The sequence below is a fragment of the Hemibagrus wyckioides genome, linkage group LG04, assembly GCF_019097595.1.
Source record: "Hemibagrus wyckioides isolate EC202008001 linkage group LG04, SWU_Hwy_1.0, whole genome shotgun sequence".
NCBI classification, from domain to species: Eukaryota; Metazoa; Chordata; class Actinopteri; order Siluriformes; family Bagridae; genus Hemibagrus; species Hemibagrus wyckioides.
Genome location: NC_080713.1, coordinates 29,579,090 through 29,603,698, shown reverse-complemented (window position 1 = coordinate 29,603,698; position 24,609 = coordinate 29,579,090). Strand labels below are relative to the sequence as shown.

At 38.4% G+C, this 24,609-nt stretch overlaps 1 protein-coding gene across 7 annotated transcripts in view; it reads right to left on the bottom strand.

The window, feature by feature from the left end:
* The window catches only part of myo5aa (myosin VAa), a 70,744-nt gene that overhangs the window by 12,541 nt on the left and 33,594 nt on the right, over nt 1–24,609 (bottom strand). For 4 of the 7 annotated variants that reach the window (XM_058387424.1, XM_058387425.1, XM_058387426.1 and 1 more), the window contains exons 15-29: nt 24,094–24,252; nt 21,710–21,807; nt 21,321–21,407; nt 21,124–21,232; nt 19,935–20,146; nt 19,056–19,212; nt 12,855–13,094; nt 11,447–11,695; nt 10,994–11,087; nt 10,177–10,325; nt 9,947–10,060; nt 9,610–9,750; nt 9,368–9,424; nt 9,041–9,250; nt 1,481–1,581 (exon numbers count right to left, since the gene is read on the bottom strand). In XM_058387424.1, coding sequence (XP_058243407.1) covers nt 1,481–1,581; nt 9,041–9,250; nt 9,368–9,424; nt 9,610–9,750; nt 9,947–10,060; nt 10,177–10,325; nt 10,994–11,087; nt 11,447–11,695; nt 12,855–13,094; nt 19,056–19,212; nt 19,935–20,146; nt 21,124–21,232; nt 21,321–21,407; nt 21,710–21,807; nt 24,094–24,252 — 2,177 coding nt within the window. Of the gene's footprint in view, nt 1–183; nt 241–1,480; nt 1,582–9,040; nt 9,251–9,367; nt 9,425–9,609; nt 9,751–9,946; nt 10,061–10,176; nt 10,326–10,993; nt 11,088–11,446; nt 11,696–12,854; nt 13,095–19,055; nt 19,213–19,934; nt 20,147–21,123; nt 21,233–21,320; nt 21,408–21,709; nt 21,808–24,093; nt 24,253–24,609 lie in introns of all 7 variants that reach the window. The other 3 variants (XM_058387422.1, XM_058387421.1, XM_058387423.1) reach the window with 1 other exon arrangement.

The following is a 24,609-nucleotide window of genomic DNA, read 5'->3' as shown; positions in this document are numbered from 1 at the left end:
TGTCCTGGTGTGTAGCGTGTTAGTTTGAGCGCTAGCAGGCTAGCAATCTCTCCTGAGTCACATGCAGGTTAGTGTGTAGAGTGTAGCGCTTACAACCAGACCAGTAACCATCATTATTTAGCGTGTTAATCCTCATGGCCATGCATCATCCATCTCTCTCTCTCTCTCTCTCTCTATCATTACCTCAGCCTATTGACCAACTCGCTCACTGCGAACGGCTTGCGCTGAAACCTGGGGGATCTACGCAGGACAGAGACACACATCAACATGCTATACACACACCTTCACACACACACACCTTTACACACACACATTCACACACACCATCACATACACACACCCTTACACACACACTTTCTCTCTCTCACACACACACACACTCTCCACTGCGATCTTCATCAGTGATGAAGAATATACTTCAGTCCTGAGTTTCTTTATGATTATATCAGAGGAATAAAATTTTAAAATTTGCTTTTTTTTTTTTTTTTAAGTATTATTATTATTTATAATAATATGTAATAATAATTATTATTATGAATAATAATAATACTTTATTATTATTATTATTATTATTATTATTATTATTATTATTATACTATAATAATACTATACTATAATTATACATTATATTATATTTATCATTATATTTATCATTACAACTTATTTTATTTTATTATTATTTTTTTAACAGCATAAAATTTAAATCTCCTTATTAAAATCTTTGATCTGGGCATCTATTTTTAGCAACTTAAAATCTTAAATTAATTATTAAAATCTAGCAATATTTAAAGGAATTAAACTTTTTCTTAGTAAAACCTTATTCCCAAATTCTTAGAATTAATCATCACTTTAATTAGAAGATTCCTGGAATTCAGTTTGGAAATCTAGGAATAGTTCCGGAGCAAAATGAAAAGTTAAAATCTGAGACTTAAAACCTTTTTATTTGAGAAACTGTAGTATATTTTTTAAGACACTAAGAGAAAAAGTGCTAACACATGCTAGCATCCATGGCTACACTAAAATAAAAGCATGTAAACTTTATATCAGGTTTATTCATTTTTAACATGAGGTTTAATAATCATATAATCATGATCAGAATGCTTTTTTTCCCCTTTTTCATCTATTTTATTCGTCTTTTCATCTGATCAGCTACATCACTATCAACATCCTTAATATTAATATTAACTATGATATTAAATATACAGTTAAAGTACTAATTTGTTATAAAAATAAATCATTTACAGGTTTATTTCCTGTTTTTGTTTGCTTTCTATTAGCACAGTGTCGCTCCTCTCTGCTACAGCATATTAGCAGAAAATGTTTAATTTTTTGCATTTACAATTCATCTATGAATAAAAAATGAATAAAAGACACTCACTGGCGCCCTCTGAAGGACGATCAGGCTTTTTCTTTTTCTTTAGAACAATTACTTTTTTTCTTAATCAGTGTTAATTCACTGTGTGTGTGTGTGTGTGTGTACCTGTTGGTGTCCTTGAGGCCCATGTAAGCCTGAGAGATCTCTTTAGCATCCGTGAGCTTGTGTACATCCTCCACGTAGTGCAGTGGCTCCGTCATGGTCTCCTACATACACACACACACACACACACACACACACACACACACACACACACACACACATCAGTAACATTCACACAGACGTAATGTCATCTGACAGAATCTCCCTCACACACTGAATTTCGATTATAATGTTTATGGGGAACATGGTAACATCATCCTACATCTTCTGCTAGGAAATTTATAACTGCTCCATATTCTATACTCTGAACATTATGTTCCACATCCAGCAGCCTTTTCATTTTTAACTGTAATATAAATTACACTAATCTCCTCAAAATAGATGTCTATTGTAACCATAATCCATCGATTCAACTGTGTTTCATATCTGCACTTCTACCTTTAACTTAACTTATTGTATTGTATTATTTAAGCCCTGACCCGTCCTGCACTGTGTATTCTGACCCCTTTCTATCAGAACCAGCATTAACTTCTTCAGCAGTTTGAGCAACAGTAGCTCGTCTGTTGGATCGGATCACACGGGCCAGCCTTCGCTCCTCATGTGCATCAATGAGCCTTGGCCGTCCATGACCTGTCATCTGGTTCACCACTGTTCCTTCCTTGGACCACTTTTGATAGATACTGACCACTGCAGACCGGGAACACCCCACAAGAGCTGCAGTTTTGGAGATGATCTGATCCAGTGGTCTAGCCATCACAATCTGGCCCTTCATCAAACTCGCTCAAATCCTTACACTTGTCCATTTTTTCCTGCTTCTAACATCAACTTTGAGGACAAAATGTTGACTTACTGCCTAATATATCCCACCTACTAACAGGTGCCATGATGAGGAGATCATCAGTGTTATTCACTTCACCTCTCACTGCTCATAATGTTATGGCTGACCGACATGGAATAAAAAGTGAGGTGTGATTTTCATCACTGGAACAAAATAGCAAAAATTTGCAGTTCTACCAGAGAACAAAACTGTCCCTTTAAACTAGCAACATCACACCAAACATCACACCAATGAAACTGAAAACACTAATGACATCACTGACATTAATGACACTAATGATACTGATGACACTAATAATATTAATGACACTAATGATACTGATGACACTAATAACATTAATGACACTAATGATACTGATGACACTAATAACATTAATGACACTAATGATACTGATGACACTAATAACATTAATGACACTAATGATACTGATGACACTAATAATATTAATGACACTAATGATACTGATGACACTAATAACATTAATGACACTAGAGATACTGATGACACTAATAACATTAATGACACTAGAGATACTGATGACACTAATAACATTAATGACACTAGAGATACTGATGACACTAATAACATTAATGACACTAGAGATACTGATGACACTAATAACATTAATGACACTAGAGATACTGATGACACTAATAACATTAATGACACTAGAGATACTGATGACACTAATAACATTAATGACACTAGAGATACTGATGACACTAATAACATTAATGACACTAGAGATACTGATGACACTAAACATTAATGACACTAGAGATACTGATGACACTAAACATTAATGGCACTAGAGATACTGATGACACTAAACATTAATGACACTAATAACATTAATGACACTAGAGATACTGATGACACTAAACATTAATGACACTAGAGATACTGATGACATTAATGACACTAGAGATACTGATGACACTAAACATTAAAGACACTAGAGATACTGATGACACTAAACATTAAAGACACTAGAGATACTGATGACACTAATAACATTAATGACACTAGAGATACTGATGACACTAAACATTAATGACACTAGAGATACTGATGACACTAATAACATTAATGACACTAGAGATACTGATGACACTAATAACATTAATGACACTAATGATACTGATGACACTAATAATATTAATGACACTAATGATACTGATGACACTAATAACATTAATGACACTAGAGATACTGATGACACTAATAACATTAATGACACTAGAGATACTGATGACACTAAACATTAAAGACACTAGAGATACTGATGACACTAATAACATTAATGACACTAGAGATACTGATGACACTAAACATTAATGACACTAGAGATACTGATGACACTAATAACATTAATGACACTAGAGATACTGATGACACTAATAACATTAATGACACTAATGATACTGATGACACTAATAATATTAATGACACTAATGATACTGATGACACTAATAACATTAATGACACTAGAGATACTGATGACACTAATAACATTAATGACACTAGAGATACTGATGACACTAAACATTAATGACACTAGAGATACTGATGACACTAAACATTAATGACACTAGAGATACTGATGACACTAATAACAATGACACTAGAGATACTGATGACACTAAACATTAATGGCACTAGAGATACTGATGACACTAAACATTAATGACACTAGAGATACTGATGACACTAATAACATTAATGACACTAGAGATACTGATGACACTAAACATTAATGACACTAGAGATACTGATGACACTAAACATTAAAGACACTAGAGATACTGATGACACTAATAACATTAATGACACTAGAGATACTGATGACACTAAACATTAATGACACTAGAGATACTGATGACACTAATAACATTAATGACACTAGAGATACTGATGACACTAAACATTAATGACACTAGAGATACTGATGACACTAAACATTAAAGACACTAGAGATACTGATGACACTAAACATTAAAGACACTAGAGATACTGATGACACTAAACATTAATGACACTAGAGATACTGATGACACTAAACATTAATGACACTAGAGATACTGATGACACTAATAACATTAATGACACTAGAGATACTGATGACACTAAACATTAATGACACTAGAGATACTGATGACACTAAACATTAATGACACTAGAGATACTGATGACACTAATAACATTAATGACACTAGAGATACTGATGACACTAAACATTAATGACACTAGAGATACTGATGACACTAATAACATTAATGACACTAGAGATACTGATGACACTAATAACATTAATGACACTAGAGATACTGATGACACTAATAACATTAATGACACTAGAGATACTGATGACACTAATAACATTAATGACACTAGAGATACTGATGACACTAAACATTAATGACACTAGAGATACTGATGACACTAAACATTAAAGACACTAGAGATACTGATGACACTAATAACATTAATGACACTAGAGATACTGATGACACTAATGACATTAATGACACTAGAGATACTGATGAAACTAATAACATTAATGACACTAGAGATACTGATGACACTAAACATTAATGACACTAGAGATACTGATGACACTAATAACATTAATGACACTAGAGATAATGATGACACTAATGACACTAGAGATACTGATGACACTAATAACATTAATGACACTAATGATACTGATGACACTAATGACATTAATGACACTAGAGATACTGATGACACTAATAACATTAATGACACTAGAGATACTGATGACACTAATAACATTAATGACACTAGAGATACTGATGACACTAAACATTAATGACACTAGAGATACTGATGACACTAAACATTAATGACACTAGAGATACTGATGACACTAATAACAATGACACTAGAGATACTGATGACACTAAACATTAATGGCACTAGAGATACTGATGACACTAAACATTAATGACACTAGAGATACTGATGACACTAATAACATTAATGACACTAGAGATACTGATGACACTAAACATTAATGACACTAGAGATACTGATGACACTAATGACATTAATGACACTAGAGATACTGATGACACTAATAACATTAATGACACTAGAGATACTGATGACACTAATGACACTAGAGTACTGATGACACTAATGACATTAATGACACTAGAGATACTGATGAAACTAATAACATTAATGACATTAGAGATACTGATGACACTAATGACATTAATGACACTAATGATACTGATGACACTAATGACATTAATGACACTAGAGATACTGATGACACTAATAACATTAATGACACTAATGATACTGATGACACTAATGACATTAATGACACTAGAGATACTGATGACACTAATAACATTAATGACACTAGAGATACTGATGACACTAATGACATTAATGACACTAGAGATACTGATGAAACTAATAACATTAATGACACTAGAGATACTGATGACACTAATAACATTAATGACACTAGAGATACTGATGACACTAATAACATTAATGACACTAGAGATACTGATGACACTAATGACACTAGAGATACTGATGACACTAATAACATTAATGACGCTAATGATACTGATGACACTAATGACATTAATGACACTAGAGATACTGATGACACTAATAACATTAATGACACTAGAGATACTGATGACACTAAACATTAATGACACTAGAGATACTGATGACACTAAACATTAATGACACTAGAGATACTGATGACACTAATAACAATGACACTAGAGATACTGATGACACTAAACATTAATGGCACTAGAGATACTGATGACACTAATAACATTAATGACACTAGAGATACTGATGACACTAAACATTAATGACACTAGAGATACTGATGACACTAAACATTAAAGACACTAGAGATACTGATGACACTAAACATTAATGACACTAGAGATACTGATGACACTAATAACATTAATGACACTAGAGATACTGATGACACTAATAACATTAATGACACTAGAGATACTGATGACACTAATAACATTAATGACGCTAATGATACTGATGACACTAATGACATTAATGACACTAGAGATACTGATGACACTAATAACATTAATGACACTAGAGATACTGATGACACTAATAACATTAATGACACTAATGATACTGATGACACTAATGACATTAATGACACTAGAGATACTGATGACACTAATAACATTAATGACACTAGAGATAATGATGACACTAATGACACTAGAGATACTGATGACACTAATAACATTAATGACACTAATGATACTGATGACACTAATGACATTAATGACACTAGAGATACTGATGACACCAATAACATTAATGACACTAGAGATACTGATGACATTAATGACACTAGAGTACTGATGACACTAATAACATTAATGACACTAGAGATACTGATGACACTAATGACATTAATGACACTAATGATACTGATGACACTAATGACATTAATGACACTAGAGATACTGATGACACTAACATTAATGACACTAATGATACTGATGACACTAATAACATTAATGACATTAGAGATACTGATGACACTAATGACATTAATGACACTAATGATACTGATGACACTAATGACATTAATGACACTAGAGATACTGATGACACTAATAACATTAATGACACTAATGATACTGATGACACTAATGACATTAATGACACTAGAGATACTGATGACACTAATAACATTAATGACACTAGAGATACTGATGACACTAATGACATTAATGACACTAATGATACTGATGACACTAATAACATTAATGACACTAGAGATACTGATGACAATAACATTAATGACACTAATGATACTGATGACACTAATAACATTAATGACATTAGAGATACTGATGACACTAATGACATTAATGACACTAATGATACTGATGACACTAATGACATTAATGACACTAGAGATACTGATGACACTAATAACATTAATGACACTAGAGATACTGATGACACTAATAACATTAATGACACTAATGATACTGATGACACTAATGACATTAATGACACTAGAGATACTGATGACACTAATAACATTAATGACACTAATGATACTGATGACACTAATAACATTAATGACACTAGAGATACTGATGACAATAACATTAATGACACTAATGATACTGATGACACTAATAACATTAATGACACTAATGATACTGATGACACTAATAACATTAATGACACTAGAGATACTGATGACACTAATAACATTAATGACACTAGAGATACTGATGACACTAATAACATTAATGACACTAATGATACTGATGACACTAATGACATTAATGACACTAGAGATACTGATGACACTAATAACATTAATGACACTAATGATACTGATGACACTAATAACATTAATGACACTAGAGATACTGATGACAATAACATTAATGACACTAATGATACTGATGACACTAATGACATTAATGACACTAGAGATACTGATGACACTAATAACATTAATGACACTAGAGATACTGATGACACTAATAACATTAATGACACTAATGATACTGATGACACTAATGACATTAATGACACTAGAGATACTGATGACACTAATAACATTAATGACACTAATGATACTGATGACACTAATAACATTAATGACACTAGAGATACTGATGACAATAACATTAATGACACTAATGATACTGATGACACTAATAACATTAATGACACTAATGATACTGATGACACTAATAACATTAATGACACTAATGATACTGATGACACTAATAACATTAATGACACTAATGATACTGATGACACTAATAACATTAATGACACTAGAGATACTGATGACACTAATAACATTAATGACACTAATGATACTGATGACACTAATAACATTAATGACACTAGAGATACTGATGACACTAATAACATTAATGACACTAGAGATACTGATGACACTAATGACATTAATGACACTAGAGATACTGATGACACTAATAACAATGACACTAGAGATACTGATGACACTAATGACATTAATGACACTAATGATACTGATGACACTAATAACATTAATGACACTAGAGATACTGATGACACTAATAACATTAATGACACTAGAGATACTGATGACACTAATGACACTAGAGATACTGATGACACTAATGACATTAATGACACTAATGATACTGATGACACTAATAACATTAATGACACTAATGATACTGATAGCATTTATAACACCAGTGATACCAGTGACAGTACCTTCTCATCCTGTACAGTGCGTGACAGCAGAGAGAAAAAGAAAAGGAAGAAAGAGAAAGTCACGTCACAACTCAGGAAAAAGAAGTGACTCTGTCTGCTTTCACACTTGTCATATTTTCCCCTCAACACACTGGACAGTGCCCCCACAACCGCCCCCCCTCCAAAAAAAAAAAATTCCCACGCTGTCATATTTAGTTACAGCGACGGTTTTAAATGTTGATTGTTCTCCTCAGATTCACTCAATAAGACTCCACATTGTCCACCATGTTTGTTTTTTTCCCCTTCCCCCAAGTTACATCCTGACTGGACATGAGGTTTAAAAAATACGCAGTGTGAAAGAATCTTCAGGTGTGAGAATGAAACAGCTTTAATCTAATCTTACTGTAATCTTTAACACTCACTAGTTACTTTATGTGTGTGTGTGTGTGTGTTACCTTGTGCTGCATGGCTTCTTTCTGGCTGACGAGCTGTGAGCGCAGGATCAGCACCTCCTCCTTGCGGACCTCCAGCTCCTCGTTGGAGGAGTGTAACTGCTCCATCAGGACCTTGTAGGCCGACGTGGAGCCATCTTTCCCTGCCAGGGTCTGACGCATCTCGCTCAGGTTGTGCCTCAGCTTCTTATTCTCCGACTCCAGCTCCTGACGCTACACACACACACACACACACACACACACACAGAGTGAGGGTCGGATGAAGGTTTGCTAAAGAAACTAGAAAAGCCAGAGCATCTGCAGTGTGTGTGTGTGTGTGTGTGTGTGTACCTTAAGAGATTCATACTCCAGTTCAGCGCCGCGAGCCTTCTTATGCTCTTCATCGTCCTGAAAACAACAACAAAGTCAATCAGCATAAACACACATGAATACGTTATTACTAAATATTTAAAATAATTATTAATATCAGTCATAATAATGAGGCATAAAACTAAACCATAGCATCTGATGGAGTACAGTGTGTACTGTTATACAGCCTGATAATGTGTGTGTGTGTGTGTGTGTGTGTGTACCCTGGCTCTAGCCCGCTGAAACTGCTCATCTTTTCGGTCCAGTTCGTTCTGCAGGCCCTGTTTCTCCTGCTCAAGCTCTGTCACTCGCTTCTGCAGCTTCAGGAAGAGAGCCATGTCCAACGCTGCTCCTTTGGTCACATCCTACACACACACACACACACACACCATTACACATGGATCTTCTACATGTTCTGATTGTGTTGACTCTGATGTCCACCAGAGGGCGCCAAACCTGACACTCAAATAATACATAACTTCATATTAGTGATCTATCTATGTCTGTCTGTCTGTCTGTCTGTCAGGAAACAGGAAGTGATGTAAAATCTGGCTGCTTCACCTCGGCTCCTCGTGCTCCCTCCTCAGCTTCAGTGTACTCAGAGTTGTAGGTGTACTCAGACTCGTTGCTGCTGTGTGTGGAGTCGGTTCTCCTGTGGCCCGGTTTAGCTATGTTCTGAAAGAAGTGACAGTGTGTTACAGTGTGTTACCTGTTTGTGTGTATGTGTGCGTGTATGTATGTGTATGTGTGCGTGTATGTGTGTGTGTGTGTGTGTGTGTGTGTGTGTTCACCACGCTGAGCGCGATCTCCTCTTTCAGGTCGTCGTATTTCTCCTCCAGTCTCAGGTGCTCTGTGAGAAGGTTCTGATATCGTGATCTCTCCTCGTTCAAGTCACTCTCCAGCTGAGACGTCTCCTCCTTCAGAGCCCTCTGCATCCTCTCTATATACACACACACACACACACACACACACACACACACAGGGTTAGGTCTGGAGTCAGGATTGGGATTGGATTTTGGACTGGATTAAGACAAGATTAACTGGATTACAGTCGGCAAAGTAGAGATTCTAGTATTATAGTAAATGTGGGAAGGACTGGGCTCAGATCAGATCAGACTGGACTGGACTGGACTAACACTGGGCTGAGGACAGTGGTGTGGACTGAATTAATAATCTGATGTCTGGAGGCTGGGATCAGAAGAGTCAGTGTATAACTGGAAATGGAGTTAATGACTGGTTACAAATTAGATCTTGATTAAATCTGGATTAAACTGAATTCACACTGATACGATTCGGATTAAAGCTGAATTAGAACTCGGTCTGAATTTATATTAGATAAAATCTGTTTTAGAAGCAGCTATAGAATAGAACAGCACTGGATATAAACTGAAGAGATCCGGTAAATTAGAGAGAGATCCAGTTAGGACTGGATTAAACTCTGGTCTGGATTCACACTGATAAGGTCTGGATTAAAACTGGATTAGAACTCAGTCTGAATATACTGTATATTAGATAAACTCAGAAGCAGCTATGGACTGGAACAGCACTGGAGAGATTGGGTAAAAAAAAAAGTTAGAACTGGATTAAAGCTGGACCTGGTTTCATTACCTGTCCACTGTTGGCTCTGCTCCTGGATCAGACGGTTCAGATCGTCCTTCTCGTTCTTCAACAGGTCATTCTGTTCCTTTAACTCTGAGATCATCTACACACACACACACACACACACACACTCAAATCAAGAACCATGACTTCACTCTATTAGAGATGAACTTCATCAGATTACAGTCGTAACCATGGCAACGGGGATGATGAGATGTTTTCCCACTACATACAGAAACAATGCTAAATATCCACACACACACACACACACACACAAAAATCAAGAGCCATGACTTCACTACATTCTATTAAGAGTGAGGAAATGAACTTCACCGGATTGTCATTATCAGATTACAGTCGTAACCATGGCAACAGGGATGATGAGGTGTTTACCCACTACATACAAAAACAATACTAAATATCTATACACACACACACCCACACACACACACACCCACACACCTGCTCCATCTCATCCTGGTAGGTCTGCGCCCAGTCCTCGATGGCCTTCTTCTCCTTCTGCGTGTTCTGCAGGTCTTTGCGCAGTTTCTCCAGCTCCTCCTGCAGCGTGCTCACTCGGTTAGCGCTGTTCCTCGCCTCCTCCTCCACGCCGCGCAAACGAGTCAGATCCCTGCGCAGGCGCTCGCTCTCGGTGGCGTGGGCGCTCTCCAGACCGTTCAGACGCTCACCCATGAGCCGGTTCTCCTTGTTCTACAGCGAGGAACATGCACAACATCAGAACATCCATCTAAAGACTCATATTGGGATTAATGATTATGATTAAGTGCTAAATTTGAACTGAATTAAAACCTGATCTGGATTAATACCGATCCAGGATTAAGTCTGTTTTAGGGGTCGAGTGACTACAAGAATCCAAGACCATGTCCACAATAATACGTTTTTGTTTAAAATCACATATTTTTCTATCCGACTTGGTCTTCAGTCCACACTGAGACGGTGTGTTTAGTCAACAAAAACATTGGTTGGAAGTGTCTTATGTGTTACTCATGGACAGTACAGGGATGTTCAGTTAAGTTAAATTGTCATTATTTGTCACATATACATTACTGCACAGTGAAATTCTTTCTTCACATATCCCATCCTTGGGGGTTGGGAACAGAGCACAGGGTCAAAGCACAGGGTCAGAGCACAGGGTCAGAGCACAGGGTCAGCCATGATGCAGCACCTCTGGAGCAGGGGGTGAGTTGGGGGTCTTGCTCAAGAGCCCAACAGTGGCAGCTTGCCAGTCTTCCGACCCAGAGCCTTAACCGCTTGAACTATCACTGCCCCTTTCAGTGTGGATGACCAGCTTTTTGGAAATGATTCAAAACGATAATGTGGACACGGAAATTAGATTTCTTTTTTTTATTTAGATATAAAAAATTTTCAAAAATTACCCCAATTAGTGTAGACGTAGCCCAAGTTAAAAAACACAATTCTGATATTTTGCTTAAAAGAAAAAGTTATAAATAATGCACTAATTTAAAAAAAAATATATATATATATATATATATATATATATATATAATTAAAATATAATAATAATAATAATAATATAAATAACACAGTAAATAAAATAAAAAAATATATATAAATAATACACTAATTAAAATAAAAAAAATACTACAAATAACGCAATAATTAAAATAAAAAAACACTATAAATAACACACTAAGTAAAATAAAAAAAAGCATTTTATTATATGAAATAAATGTAGTAATTTTGCACAAAACACGTGTTAAAGCGTTATATGTGAAATGTACCGATTCTTCATCACTACATGATCAGCTAAAAATAAATTGTATATTTTTGTAAAGTAGTGAGCAGGTACAGTAAGGTGTGTGTGTGTGTGTGAGTGTGTGTGAGTTACCTGCTCATCGATTTTGCGCTGCAGCTGCATGATCTTGTTCTCCATGCCGATGTTGAGTTTCTTGTAGTGCTCCACGGACCGCGCTTCGATCTTCAGCTTCTTGAGCTCGCGCTTGGCAATCATGCGCCGCACGCAGCACTGCAGGTACACCACGGCTTCCAGAGAGCGCTTGTACCACTGACGCGCCAGCCAGCCGCGCACCATCTTCTGGATGATGACGGCTTTGTGCTCACGCAGCAGCTGGACATGCCGAGAAAACACACACACACACACACACACACAGAGGAGAACAAAGTCAAATCTTTAGCTTAAATTCAACACACAAGCTCTCTTGCTGACATCAGACCTCTCGCCGCTTCCTCCTGCACAGGTGACACATTACAACCTCCTGCATTTCCCTCTGAATCAGTCACAGCGCTGCAGGGACGAGTGTGGAGCAGACACTCAGGACAGACAGGGAAGCAGCTGCCACTGTCCATCAGTGAGAGAGTGCTAGAACGTCTCACACTCGCCGATCACATGACCTTTAACCTCTCACTGCTTTCATTTATCCAGATCCAGAGCCTGAGCTCAGGATCATTCTATTTCAAAACTCATTCTAGGTACAGGAAGGGAAATGTAGTGTTACTAATAAACTAACTAACGTGTGTGTATATAAACAGCATTCAGAATTCAACTTACATATCACACACTGCTTATTATCACACACTGCTTACTATCACACACTGCTTATCATCACACACTGCTTACTATCACACACTGCTTATTATCACACACTGCTTATTATCACACACTGCTTATCATCACACACTGCTTATTATCACACACTGCTTATCATCACACACTGCTTACTATCACACACTGCTTATTATCACACACTGCTTACTATCACACACTGCTTACTATCACACACTGCTTATCATCACACACTGCTTATCATCACACACTGCTTACTATCACACACTGCTTATCATCACACACTGCTTACTATCACACACTGCTTATTATCACACACTGCTTACTATCACACACTGCTTATCATCACACACTGCTTATTATCACACACTGCTTATCATCACACACTGCTTACTATCACACACTGCTTACTATCACACACTGCTTATCATCACACACTGCTTATCATCACACACTGCTTACTATCACACACTGCTTATCATCACACACTGCTTATTATCACACACTGCTTATCATCACACACTGCTTACTATCACACACTGCTTATTATCACACACTGCTTACTATCACACACTGCTTATCATCACACACTGCTTATCATCACACACTGCTTACTATCACACACTGCTTATCATCACACACTGCTTATTATCACACACTGCTTATCATCACACACTGCTTACTATCACACACTGCTTATTATCACACACTGCTTACTATCACACACTGCTTACTATCACACACTGCTTATCATCACACACTGCTTACTATCACACACTGCTTACTATCACACACTGCTTATCATCACACACTGCTTATCATCACACACTGCTTATTATCACACACTGCTTATTATCACACACTGCTTATCATCACACACTGCTTATTATCACACACTGCTTATCATCACACACTGCTTACTATCACACACTGCTTATTATCACACACTGCTTACTATCACACACTGCTTATCATCACACACTGCTTATCATCACACACTGCTTATCATCACACACTGCTTATTATCACACACTGCTTATCATCACACACTGCTTACTATCACACACTGCTTATTATCACACACTGCTTACTATCACACACTGCTTATTATCACACACTGCTTATCATCACACACTGCTTATTATCACACACTGCTTACTATCACACACTGCTTATCATCACACACTGCTTATCATCACACACTGCTTACTATCACACACTGCTTATCATCACACACTGCTTATCATCACACACTGCTTATCATCACACACTGCTTACTATCACACACTGCTTATCATCACACACTGCTTATTATCACACACTGCTTATCATCACACACTGCTTATTATCACACACTGCTTACTATCACACACTGCTTATCATCACACACTGCTTATCATCACACACTGCTTACTATCACACACTGCTTATCATCACACACTGCTTATTATCACACACTGCTTATCATCACACACTGCTTATTATCACACACTGCTTACTATCACACACTGCTTATCATCACACACTGCTTATCATCACACACTGCTTACTATCACACACTGCTTACTATCACACACTGCTTACTATCACACACTGCTTACTATCACACACTGCTTACTATCACACACTGCTTATCATCACACACTGCTTATCATCACACACTGCTTATCATCACACACTGCTTACTATCACACACTGCTTATCATCACACACTGCTTATCATCACACACTGCTTACTATCACACACTGCTTATTATCACACACTGCTTATTATCACACACTGCTTATTATCACACACTGCTTACTATCACACACTGCTTATTATCACACACTGCTTATTATCACACACTGCTTACTATCACACACTGCTTATCATCACACACTGCTTATCATCACACACTGCTTATCATCACACACTGCTTACTATCACACACTGCTTATCATCACACACTGCTTACTATCACACACTGCTTACTATCACACACTGCTTACTATCACACACTGCTTACTATCACACACTGCTTACTATCACACACTGCTTATCATCACACACTGCTTATCATCACACACTGCTTACTATCACACACTGCTTACTATCACACACTGCTTATCATCACACACTGCTTATCATCACACACTGCTTACTATCACACACTGCTTATCATCACACACTGCTTACTATCACACACTGCTTATCATCACACACTGCTTACTATCACACACTGCTTATCATCACACACTGCTTACTATCACACACTGCTTACTATCACACACTGCTTACTATCACACACTGCTTACTATCACACACTGCTTATCATCACACACTGCTTATCATCACACACTGCTTATCATCACACACTGCTTATCATCACACACTGCTTACTATCACACACTGCTTATCATCACACACTGCTTATCATCACACACTGCTTATCATCACACACTGCTTACTATCACACACTGCTTATCATCACACACTGCTTACTATCACACACTGCTTATTATCACACACTGCTTACTATCACACACTGCTTATCATCACACACTGCTTATCATCACACACTGCTTATTATCACACACTGCTTACTATCACACACTGCTTACTATCACACACTGCTTACTATCACACACTGCTTACTATCACACACTGCTTAACACTATTAATAAATAACACTGCTGTTATTTATTTTTTTGCAATAAAAAAGTTATATTCTTTATATAGAAACTTTTCTGGTTCCTAAAGAGATCTCTACTTCAACAACAGAGGAAACAAACTCACACAGGGTTCTAGATCGAACTGTTCTTCATATGTTATTGTGTGTGTGTGTGTACAGGGTTAATGTTAGCGTGTGAAGGTGCGTGTGTGTGTGAGACAGAGAACAGGGTTAATGTTAGCGTGTGAAGGTGCATGTGTTTGTAAGACAGATAGTTAATGTTAGTGTGAGTGTGTGTGAGCAGAGTTAATATTAGTGTGTGTGTGTGTGAGCAGAGTTAATGTTAGAGAGTGTGTGTGTGTATGAGCAGAGTTAATATTAGTGTGTGTGTGTGTGTGTGTATGAGCAGAGTTAATATTAGTGTGTGTGTGTATGAGCAGAGTTAATATTAGTGTGTGTGTGTGTGTGTGTGTGTATGAGCAGAGTTAATATTAGTGTGTGTGTGTGTGTGAGCAGAGTTAATGTTAGTGTGTGTGTATGAGCAGAGTTAATATTAGTGTGTGTGTGTGTGTGAGCAGAGTTAATGTTAGAGAGTGTGTGTGTGTATGAGCAGAGTTAATATTAGTGTGTGTGTGTGTGTGTGTGTATGAGCAGAGTTAATATTAGTGTGTGTGTGTGTATGAGCAGAGTTAATATTAGTGTGTGTGTGTGTATGAGCAGAGTTAATATTAGTGTGTGTGTGTGTGTGTGTGTGTATGAGCAGAGTTAATATTAGTGTGTGTGTGTGTGTGTGTATGAGCAGAGTTAATATTAGTGTGTGTGTGTGTGTGTGTGTGTATGAGCAGAGTTAATATTAGTGTGTGTGTGTGTGTGTGTATGAGCAGAGTTAATATTAGTGTGTGTGTGTGTGTGTGTATGAGCAGAGTTAATATTAGTGTGTGTGTGTGTGTGTGTGTATGAGCAGAGTTAATATTAGTGTGTGTGTGTGTGTGTGTATGAGCAGAGTTAATATTAGTGTGTGTGTGTGTGTGTATGAGCAGAGTTAATATTAGTGTGTGTGTGTGTGTGTGTGTGTATGAGCAGAGTTAATATTAGTGTGTGTGTGTGTGTGTGTGTATGAGCAGAGTTAATATTAGTGTGTGTGTGTGTGTGTATGAGCAGAGTTAATATTAGTGTGTGTGTGTGTGTGTGTGTGTGTATGAGCAGAGTTAATATTAGTGTGTGTGTGTGTGTGTGTGTGTATGAGCAGAGTTAATATTAGTGTGTGTGTGTGTGTGTATGAGCAGAGTTAATATTAGTGTGTGTGTGTGTGTGTGAGCAGAGTTAATATTAGTGTGTGTGTGTGTATGAGCAGAGTTAATATTAGTGTGTGTGTGTGTGTGTGTGAGCAGAGTTAATATTAGTGTGTGTGTGTGTGTGTATGAGCAGAGTTAATATTAGTGTGTGTGTGTGTGTGTGTGTATGAGCAGAGTTAATATTAGTGTGTGTGTGTGTGTATGAGCAGAGTTAATATTAGTGTGTGTGTGTGTGTGTGTGTGTATGAGCAGAGTTAATATTAGTGTGTGTGTGTGTGTGTGTGTATGAGCAGAGTTAATATTAGTGTGTGTGTGTGTGTGAGCAGAGTTAATATTAGTGTGTGTGTGTGTGTGTGTGTGTATGAGCAGAGTTAATATTAGTGTGTGTGTGTGTGTGTGTGTGTATGAGCAGAGTTAATATTAGTGTGTGTGTGTGTATGAGCAGAGTTAATATTAGTGTGTGTGTGTGTGTGTATGAGCAGAGTTAATATTAGTGTGTGTGTGTGTGTGTGTGTGTATGAGCAGAGTTAATATTAGTGTGTGTGTGTGTATGAGCAGAGTTAATATTAGTGTGTGTGTGTGTGTATGAGCAGAGTTAATATTAGTGTGTGTGTGTGTGTGAGCAGAGTTAATATTAGTGTGTGTGTGTGTGTGTGTGTGTGTGTATGAGCAGAGTTAATATTAGTGTGTGTGTGTGTATGAGCAGAGTTAATATTAGTGTGTGTGTGTGTGTATGAGCAGAGTTAATATTAGTGTGTGTGTGTGTGTGAGCAGAGTTAATATTAGTGTGTGTGTGTGTGTGTGTGTGTATGAGCAGAGTTAATATTAGTGTGTGTGTGTGTGTGTGTGTGTATGAGCAGAGTTAATATTAGTGTGTGTGTGTGTGTATGAGCAGAGTTAATATTAGTGTGTGTGTGTGTGTATGAGCAGAGTTAATATTAGTGTGTGTGTGTGTGTGTGTGTGTATGAGCAGAGTTAATATTAGTGTGTGTGTGTGTGTGTATGAGCAGAGTTAATATTAGTGTGTGTGTGTGTGTATGAGCAGAGTTAATATTAGTGTGTGTGTGTGTGTATGAGCAGAGTTAATATTAGTGTGTGTGTGTGTGTGTGTGTATGAGCAGAGTTAATATTAGTGTGTGTGTGTGTGTGTGTGTATGAGCAGAGTTAATATTAGTGTGTGTGTGTGTGTGTATGAGCAGAGTTAATATTAGTGTGTGTGTGTGTGTGTATGAGCAGAGTTAATATTAGTGTGTGTGTGTGTGTGTGTATGAGAAGAGTTAATATTAGTGTGTGTGTGTGTGTGTATGAGCAGAGTTAATATTAGTGTGTGTGTGTGTGTGTATGAGCAGAGTTAATATTAGTGTGTGTGTGTGTGTGTGTGTGTGTATGAGCAGAGTTAATATTAGTGTGTGTGTGTGTGTGTGTGTATGAGCAGAGTTAATATTAGTGTGTGTGTGTGTGTGTGTGTGTGTATGAGCAGAGTTAATATTAGTGTGTGTGTGTGTGTGTGTGTGTGTATGAGCAGAGTTAATATTAGTGTGTGTGTGTGTGTGTACCGCTTTGTACTGTTGTCGAGCCATGTACGCTCGGAGGATACACTGCATGGCGAGGGCGGCGTTGCGTTTGCGCCTGTAGCTGGTTCTCTGTACGTACATGCGCTGGTACTTCTGGATGATGATGGCGGCTCGGGTTCGGCGCAGAAACTTCGCCAGGCTGAAAACCACAAGAAGAACCATTAGAACTTTTAACTCATCTCTCTGTTCATCCACCTATCTGTTTGCTCATCCATCTCTCCGTCTGGCCATCCCTCTATCTGTCTGCCCTTCCCTCTGTCTCTCTGCCCACTAGTCTATCCGTCTGCCTGTCCCTCTATCTGTCTGCCCGTCCCTCTATCTGTCTGCCTGTCCCTCTATCTGTCTGCCCGTCCATCTATGTCTGCCCGTCCCTCTATCTGTCTGCCCGTCCCTCTGTCTGTCTGCCCGTCTCCCTATCTGTCTGTTCGTCCCTCTGTCTGCCCATCCCTCTATCTGTCTGCCCGTCCCTCTATCTGTCTGTTCGTCCCTCTATCTGTCTGCCCGTCCCTCTATCTGTCTGCCTGTCCCTCTATCTGTCTGCCCGTCCATCTATGTCTGCCCGTCCCTCTATCTGTCTGCCCGTCCCTCTATCTGTCTGCCCGTCTCCCTATCTGTCTGTTCGTCCCTCTGTCTGCCCGTCCCTCTATCTGTCTGCCCGTCCCTCTATCTGTCTGTTCGTCCCTCTATCTGTCTGCCCGTCCCTCTATCTGTCTGCCCGTCCCTCTATCTGTCTGCCCGTCCCTCTATCTGTCTGCCCGTCCCTCTATCTGTCTGCCCGTCCCTCTATCTGTCTGCTCGTCCCTCTATCTGTCTGCTCGTCCCTCTATCTGTCTGCTCGTCCTGAGCATGCATGTTCCTCACCATCGGGCCTGATATCCTCGGACGTATCTCTGGATGATGATGGCAGCTCGTTTCATGCGCAGGTACTTCTTGCGCTCCAGCCAGCAGCGGATGGTCTTCTGGATGCGGATGCAGGCGGCTCGCAGTTTATCGGCCCGGAGTTTCTCCAGGTACGCCACCTGACCTGCTCGGAAAAAGATCTTCGTCTTCCCAAACTGGTACTTATCCTGATCCTGCAGAGGAGAAACAAAAGACGTGCAGAGACGATGGGAACGATGAGCTTTAGAAACTTTCAGGTTCATTTAATCCTTCCACAATCTTTACATAGAAGAGAACTGGGATTGTAACACATAAATCATACATGCAAGTGAGGAAGCATTACATATTTATGATCTGAAGCTCTCACGTAAATACACACATGTTCTGCCTTCAGTACACAAGATCATCCAAGTGATGATGTAAAGATGTGAATGTTCAAAATGTACTTCAGCACATGAGTATGATGTGAATCAGAGTGTGAAGAAGTATTAGAGAGTATCAGAATGTTTCAGAGAGTGTGTGGAGTATCTGAGTGTATTAAAGAGAATAAGTGAGTATAAAGGAGTAACAGAGAGTATAAGAGCATATGGACTGAGGTCAAGAGGAAGTCAAATGGAGCACTTGGGAGTATGAGGGAGTGTGAGGAAGATATGGAAGTAGGAGAGTCCAAAGGAGTATCAGGAAGTATGAGGAAGTATGAAAGAGTGTGAGGGAGTGTGAGAGTATAGAGGGGTGTATAAGAGAGTAGAGAAGAGTATCAGAGTACATGTGGGAATATGAGAGGGTGTGAGGAAGTATTGGAGAGTATTGGAGACTATTGGAGATATGATGAAGTATAGCAACATATGACAGAACAAAGAGATATCAAAGAGTATAATGAAACACAAGAACATAGTGGGATATCAGAGAGCATGAGAGAGTATGTGGAAGTATCAGAGAGTATGAGAGAGTATGTGGAAGTATCAGAGAGTATGAGAGAGTATGTGGAAGTATCAGAGAGTATGAGAGAGTATGTGCAAGTATCAGAGAGTATGAGAGAGTAATAATCAGAGCATATGAAGAAGTATGAGGGAATCTGGAAGAGTATGGAGAGTTTGAGGAAGTAGGAGACAGACGTGTGGTATGGGTTCCTGTATCGTTCCTCTGTAGCTGAAGTCATGCTGTTTCTCACCTGCACCAGTTTCTCCAGGACATTCCTGCAGGTCTTTTTCTTATCAGCCATGACATCTTTCTGCTTCATCAGCACACGATAACGGCTGAAGAACTCCTGATAGGTCCATCTGAAACACACACACACACACACACACTGTATCTCATGCTTCTGTTTGTTCCTCTAAATAACTGAATAAACTGGCTGATTGTCTTCACCTGGATGGAAATCCTGCAGCGGAGATACGGATGGTCTCCAGGACACCACACGCCCTCAGCTGCTGCACCGCCCGCTTCGGGTCAAAGCTGAAAGAGTTCAAATGAATTCTCGTCAGACAGTCTGACCATTATAATCATAATTAATGATCTCAATCAGACTATCATGGATATTACAGAAATTTGCTTTAGAGCTAATATATAACATAAGATACATGAGGAGAACATCACTCTGTCATGCTATTACAGGAAAATAATCAATGATGCACCACAGGAAACACCACAATCTAATAGGCTGTTGCTTGAAAAACCCAGCAAAATGATCTGAACATTAAAACACCATCATGAATTGTTTCCCTACATAATGCTTATGAAGGTGTTATGCTCCTTACGTGAAGGCGTATTTGAAGTCATTGGGTTTGATGCAGCGGACGTAGTGTGGGGTCGTGGCATTTAGTGTCTCCATCAGCAGCTGGAGAGAGTTACGGAACTGCAACCAACAACAAAAAAAAACACACACACACACACACACAGTATCAAAGAGTGTGAAGAAATATAAGGAAGTGTCAGAGTACTAAGAATATCAGAGAGTATAAAGGAGTATTAGAGACTGTGGGACTATAAGAGAGTATGAGAGAGTATTACAGAGTATGATGGAGTATGAGAGAGTATTAGAGAGTATGATGGAGTATTAGAGAGTATGAGAGAGTATGGTGGAGTATTAGAGAGTATGGTGGAGTATGAGAGAGTATGAGAGAGTATGAGAGAGTATTAGAGAGTATGATGGAGTATTAGAGAGTATGAGAGAGTATGATGGAGTATTAGAGAGTATGATGGAGTATGATGGAGTATTAGAGAGTATTAGAGAGTATGATGGAGTATTAGAGAGTATGATGGAGTATGATGGAGTATTAGAGAGTATTAGAGAGTATGATGGAGTATTAGAGAGTATTAGAGAGTATGGTGGAGTATTAGAGAGTATGGTGGAGTATGAGAGAGTATGAGAGAGTATTAGAGAGTATGATGGAGTATTAGAGAGTATGAGAGAGTATGATGGAGTATTAGAGAGTATGATGGAGTATTAGAGAGTATGATGGAGTATGATGGAGTATTAGAGAGTATTAGAGAGTATGATGGAGTATTAGAGAGTATGAGAGAGTATGATGGAGTATTAGAGAGTATGATGGAGTATGAGAGAGTATGATGGAGTATTAGAGAGTATGAGAGAGTATGATGGAGTATTAGAGAGTATGAGAGAGTATGAGAGAGTATGATGGAGTATGAGAGAGTATGATGGAGTATGAGAGAGTATGATGGAGTATGAGAGAGTATGAGAGAGTATGATGGAGTATTAGAGAGTATGAGAGAGTATGATGGAGTATTAGAGAGTATGATGGAGTATGAGAGAGTATGAGAGAGTATGATGGAGTAAGAGAGAGTATGATGGAGTAAGAGAGAGTATGAGAGAGTATGATGGAGTATTAGAGAGTATGATGGAGTATGAGAGAGTATGATGGAGTATTAGAGAGTATGAGAGAGTATGATGGAGTATTAGAGAGTATGATGGAGTATGAGAGAGTATGATGGAGTATGAGAGAGTATGATGGAGTATGAGAGAGTATGATGGAGTATTAGAGAGTATGATGGAGTATGAGAGAGTATGATGGAGTATTAGAGAGTATGAGAGAGTATGATGGAGTATTAGAGAGTATGAGAGAGTATGATGGAGTATGAGAGAGTATGATGGAGTATGAGAGAGTATGATGGAGTATGAGAGAGTATGATGGAGTATGAGAGAGTATGATGGAGTATGAGAGAGTATGAGAGAGTATGATGGAGTATTAGAGAGTATGATGGAGTATGAGAGAGTATGATGGAGTATTAGAGAGTATGAGAGAGTATGATGGAGTATTAGAGAGTATGAGAGAGTATGAGAGAGTATGATGGAGTATGAGAGAGTATGATGGAGTATGAGAGAGTATGATGGAGTATGAGAGAGTATGATGGAGTATGAGAGAGTATGATGGAGTATGAGAGAGTATGAGAGAGTATGATGGAGTATTAGAGAGTATGAGAGAGTATGATGGAGTATTAGAGAGTATGATGGAGTATGAGAGAGTATGAGAGAGTATGATGGAGTAAGAGAGAGTATGATGGAGTAAGAGAGAGTATGAGAGAGTATGATGGAGTATTAGAGAGTATGATGGAGTATGAGAGAGTATGATGGAGTATTAGAGAGTATGAGAGAGTATGATGGAGTATTAGAGAGTATGATGGAGTATGAGAGAGTATGATGGAGTATGAGAGAGTATGATGGAGTATGAGAGAGTATGATGGAGTATTAAAGAGTATGAGAGAAGAGAGTATGAGGGAGTATGAGGGAGTATTAGAGAGTATGATGGAGTATGAGAGAGTATGATGGAGTATGAGAGAGTATGATGGAGTAAGAGAGAGTATGATGGAGTAAGAGAGAGTATGATGGAGTAAGAGAGAGTATGAGAGAGTATGATGGAGTATTAGAGAGTATGATGGAGTATGAGAGAGTATGATGGAGTATTAGAGAGTATGAGAGAGTATGATGGAGTATTAGAGAGTATGAGAGAGTATGATGGAGTATGAGAGAGTATGATGGAGTATGAGAGAGTATGATGGAGTATTAAAGAGTATGAGAGAAGAGAGTATGAGGGAGTATGAGGGAGTATTAGAGAGTATGAGGGAGTATTAGAGATTGTGTATATGATATGATGATGATGTTGATAATGATGACGCCTCCCACCTGTAGGCCCACGGTCTTCTTGTGCTCCTTGCTGGCCTGGTCCGGTTTGCCCTTGTCAGGTTTGATGCTGAGGCGAGTGCGGCCACCGGGGGCTGGACCACTTCCTGTAGGGCTGGTTACTTTGTCCTCATCCTGGAAGAGCTCCACCAGCAGGTCAAACTGATAATCACACCGATACCAAGTAAGTACCAAAAGTGTGTGCGAGTGTGTGTGTTAATCTGAAACAGTCTGTTTATTCCTTAAACTTTATTATTATGATTAACAGTGAATCACTCTGCAGTAAATAGTCAGGTTCTGAAGTCTGAGTGCACTACAGAGACACTAATCAGGGTTTTGTTTAATATATATGAGAAGAATTGAGAAGATTACACTAGGGCACTCAGATTCCAGACACAAGCTCTGAGGATTTCATGGTGATTTAGTAAAGAGTGAAGCTTCAGCAATGTGGGCAGTGAAGAAGGAAATAAAGCTGCAGCTTCGTCCAGACTCTCTTAGCATCAGAGCTAATGAAATCAG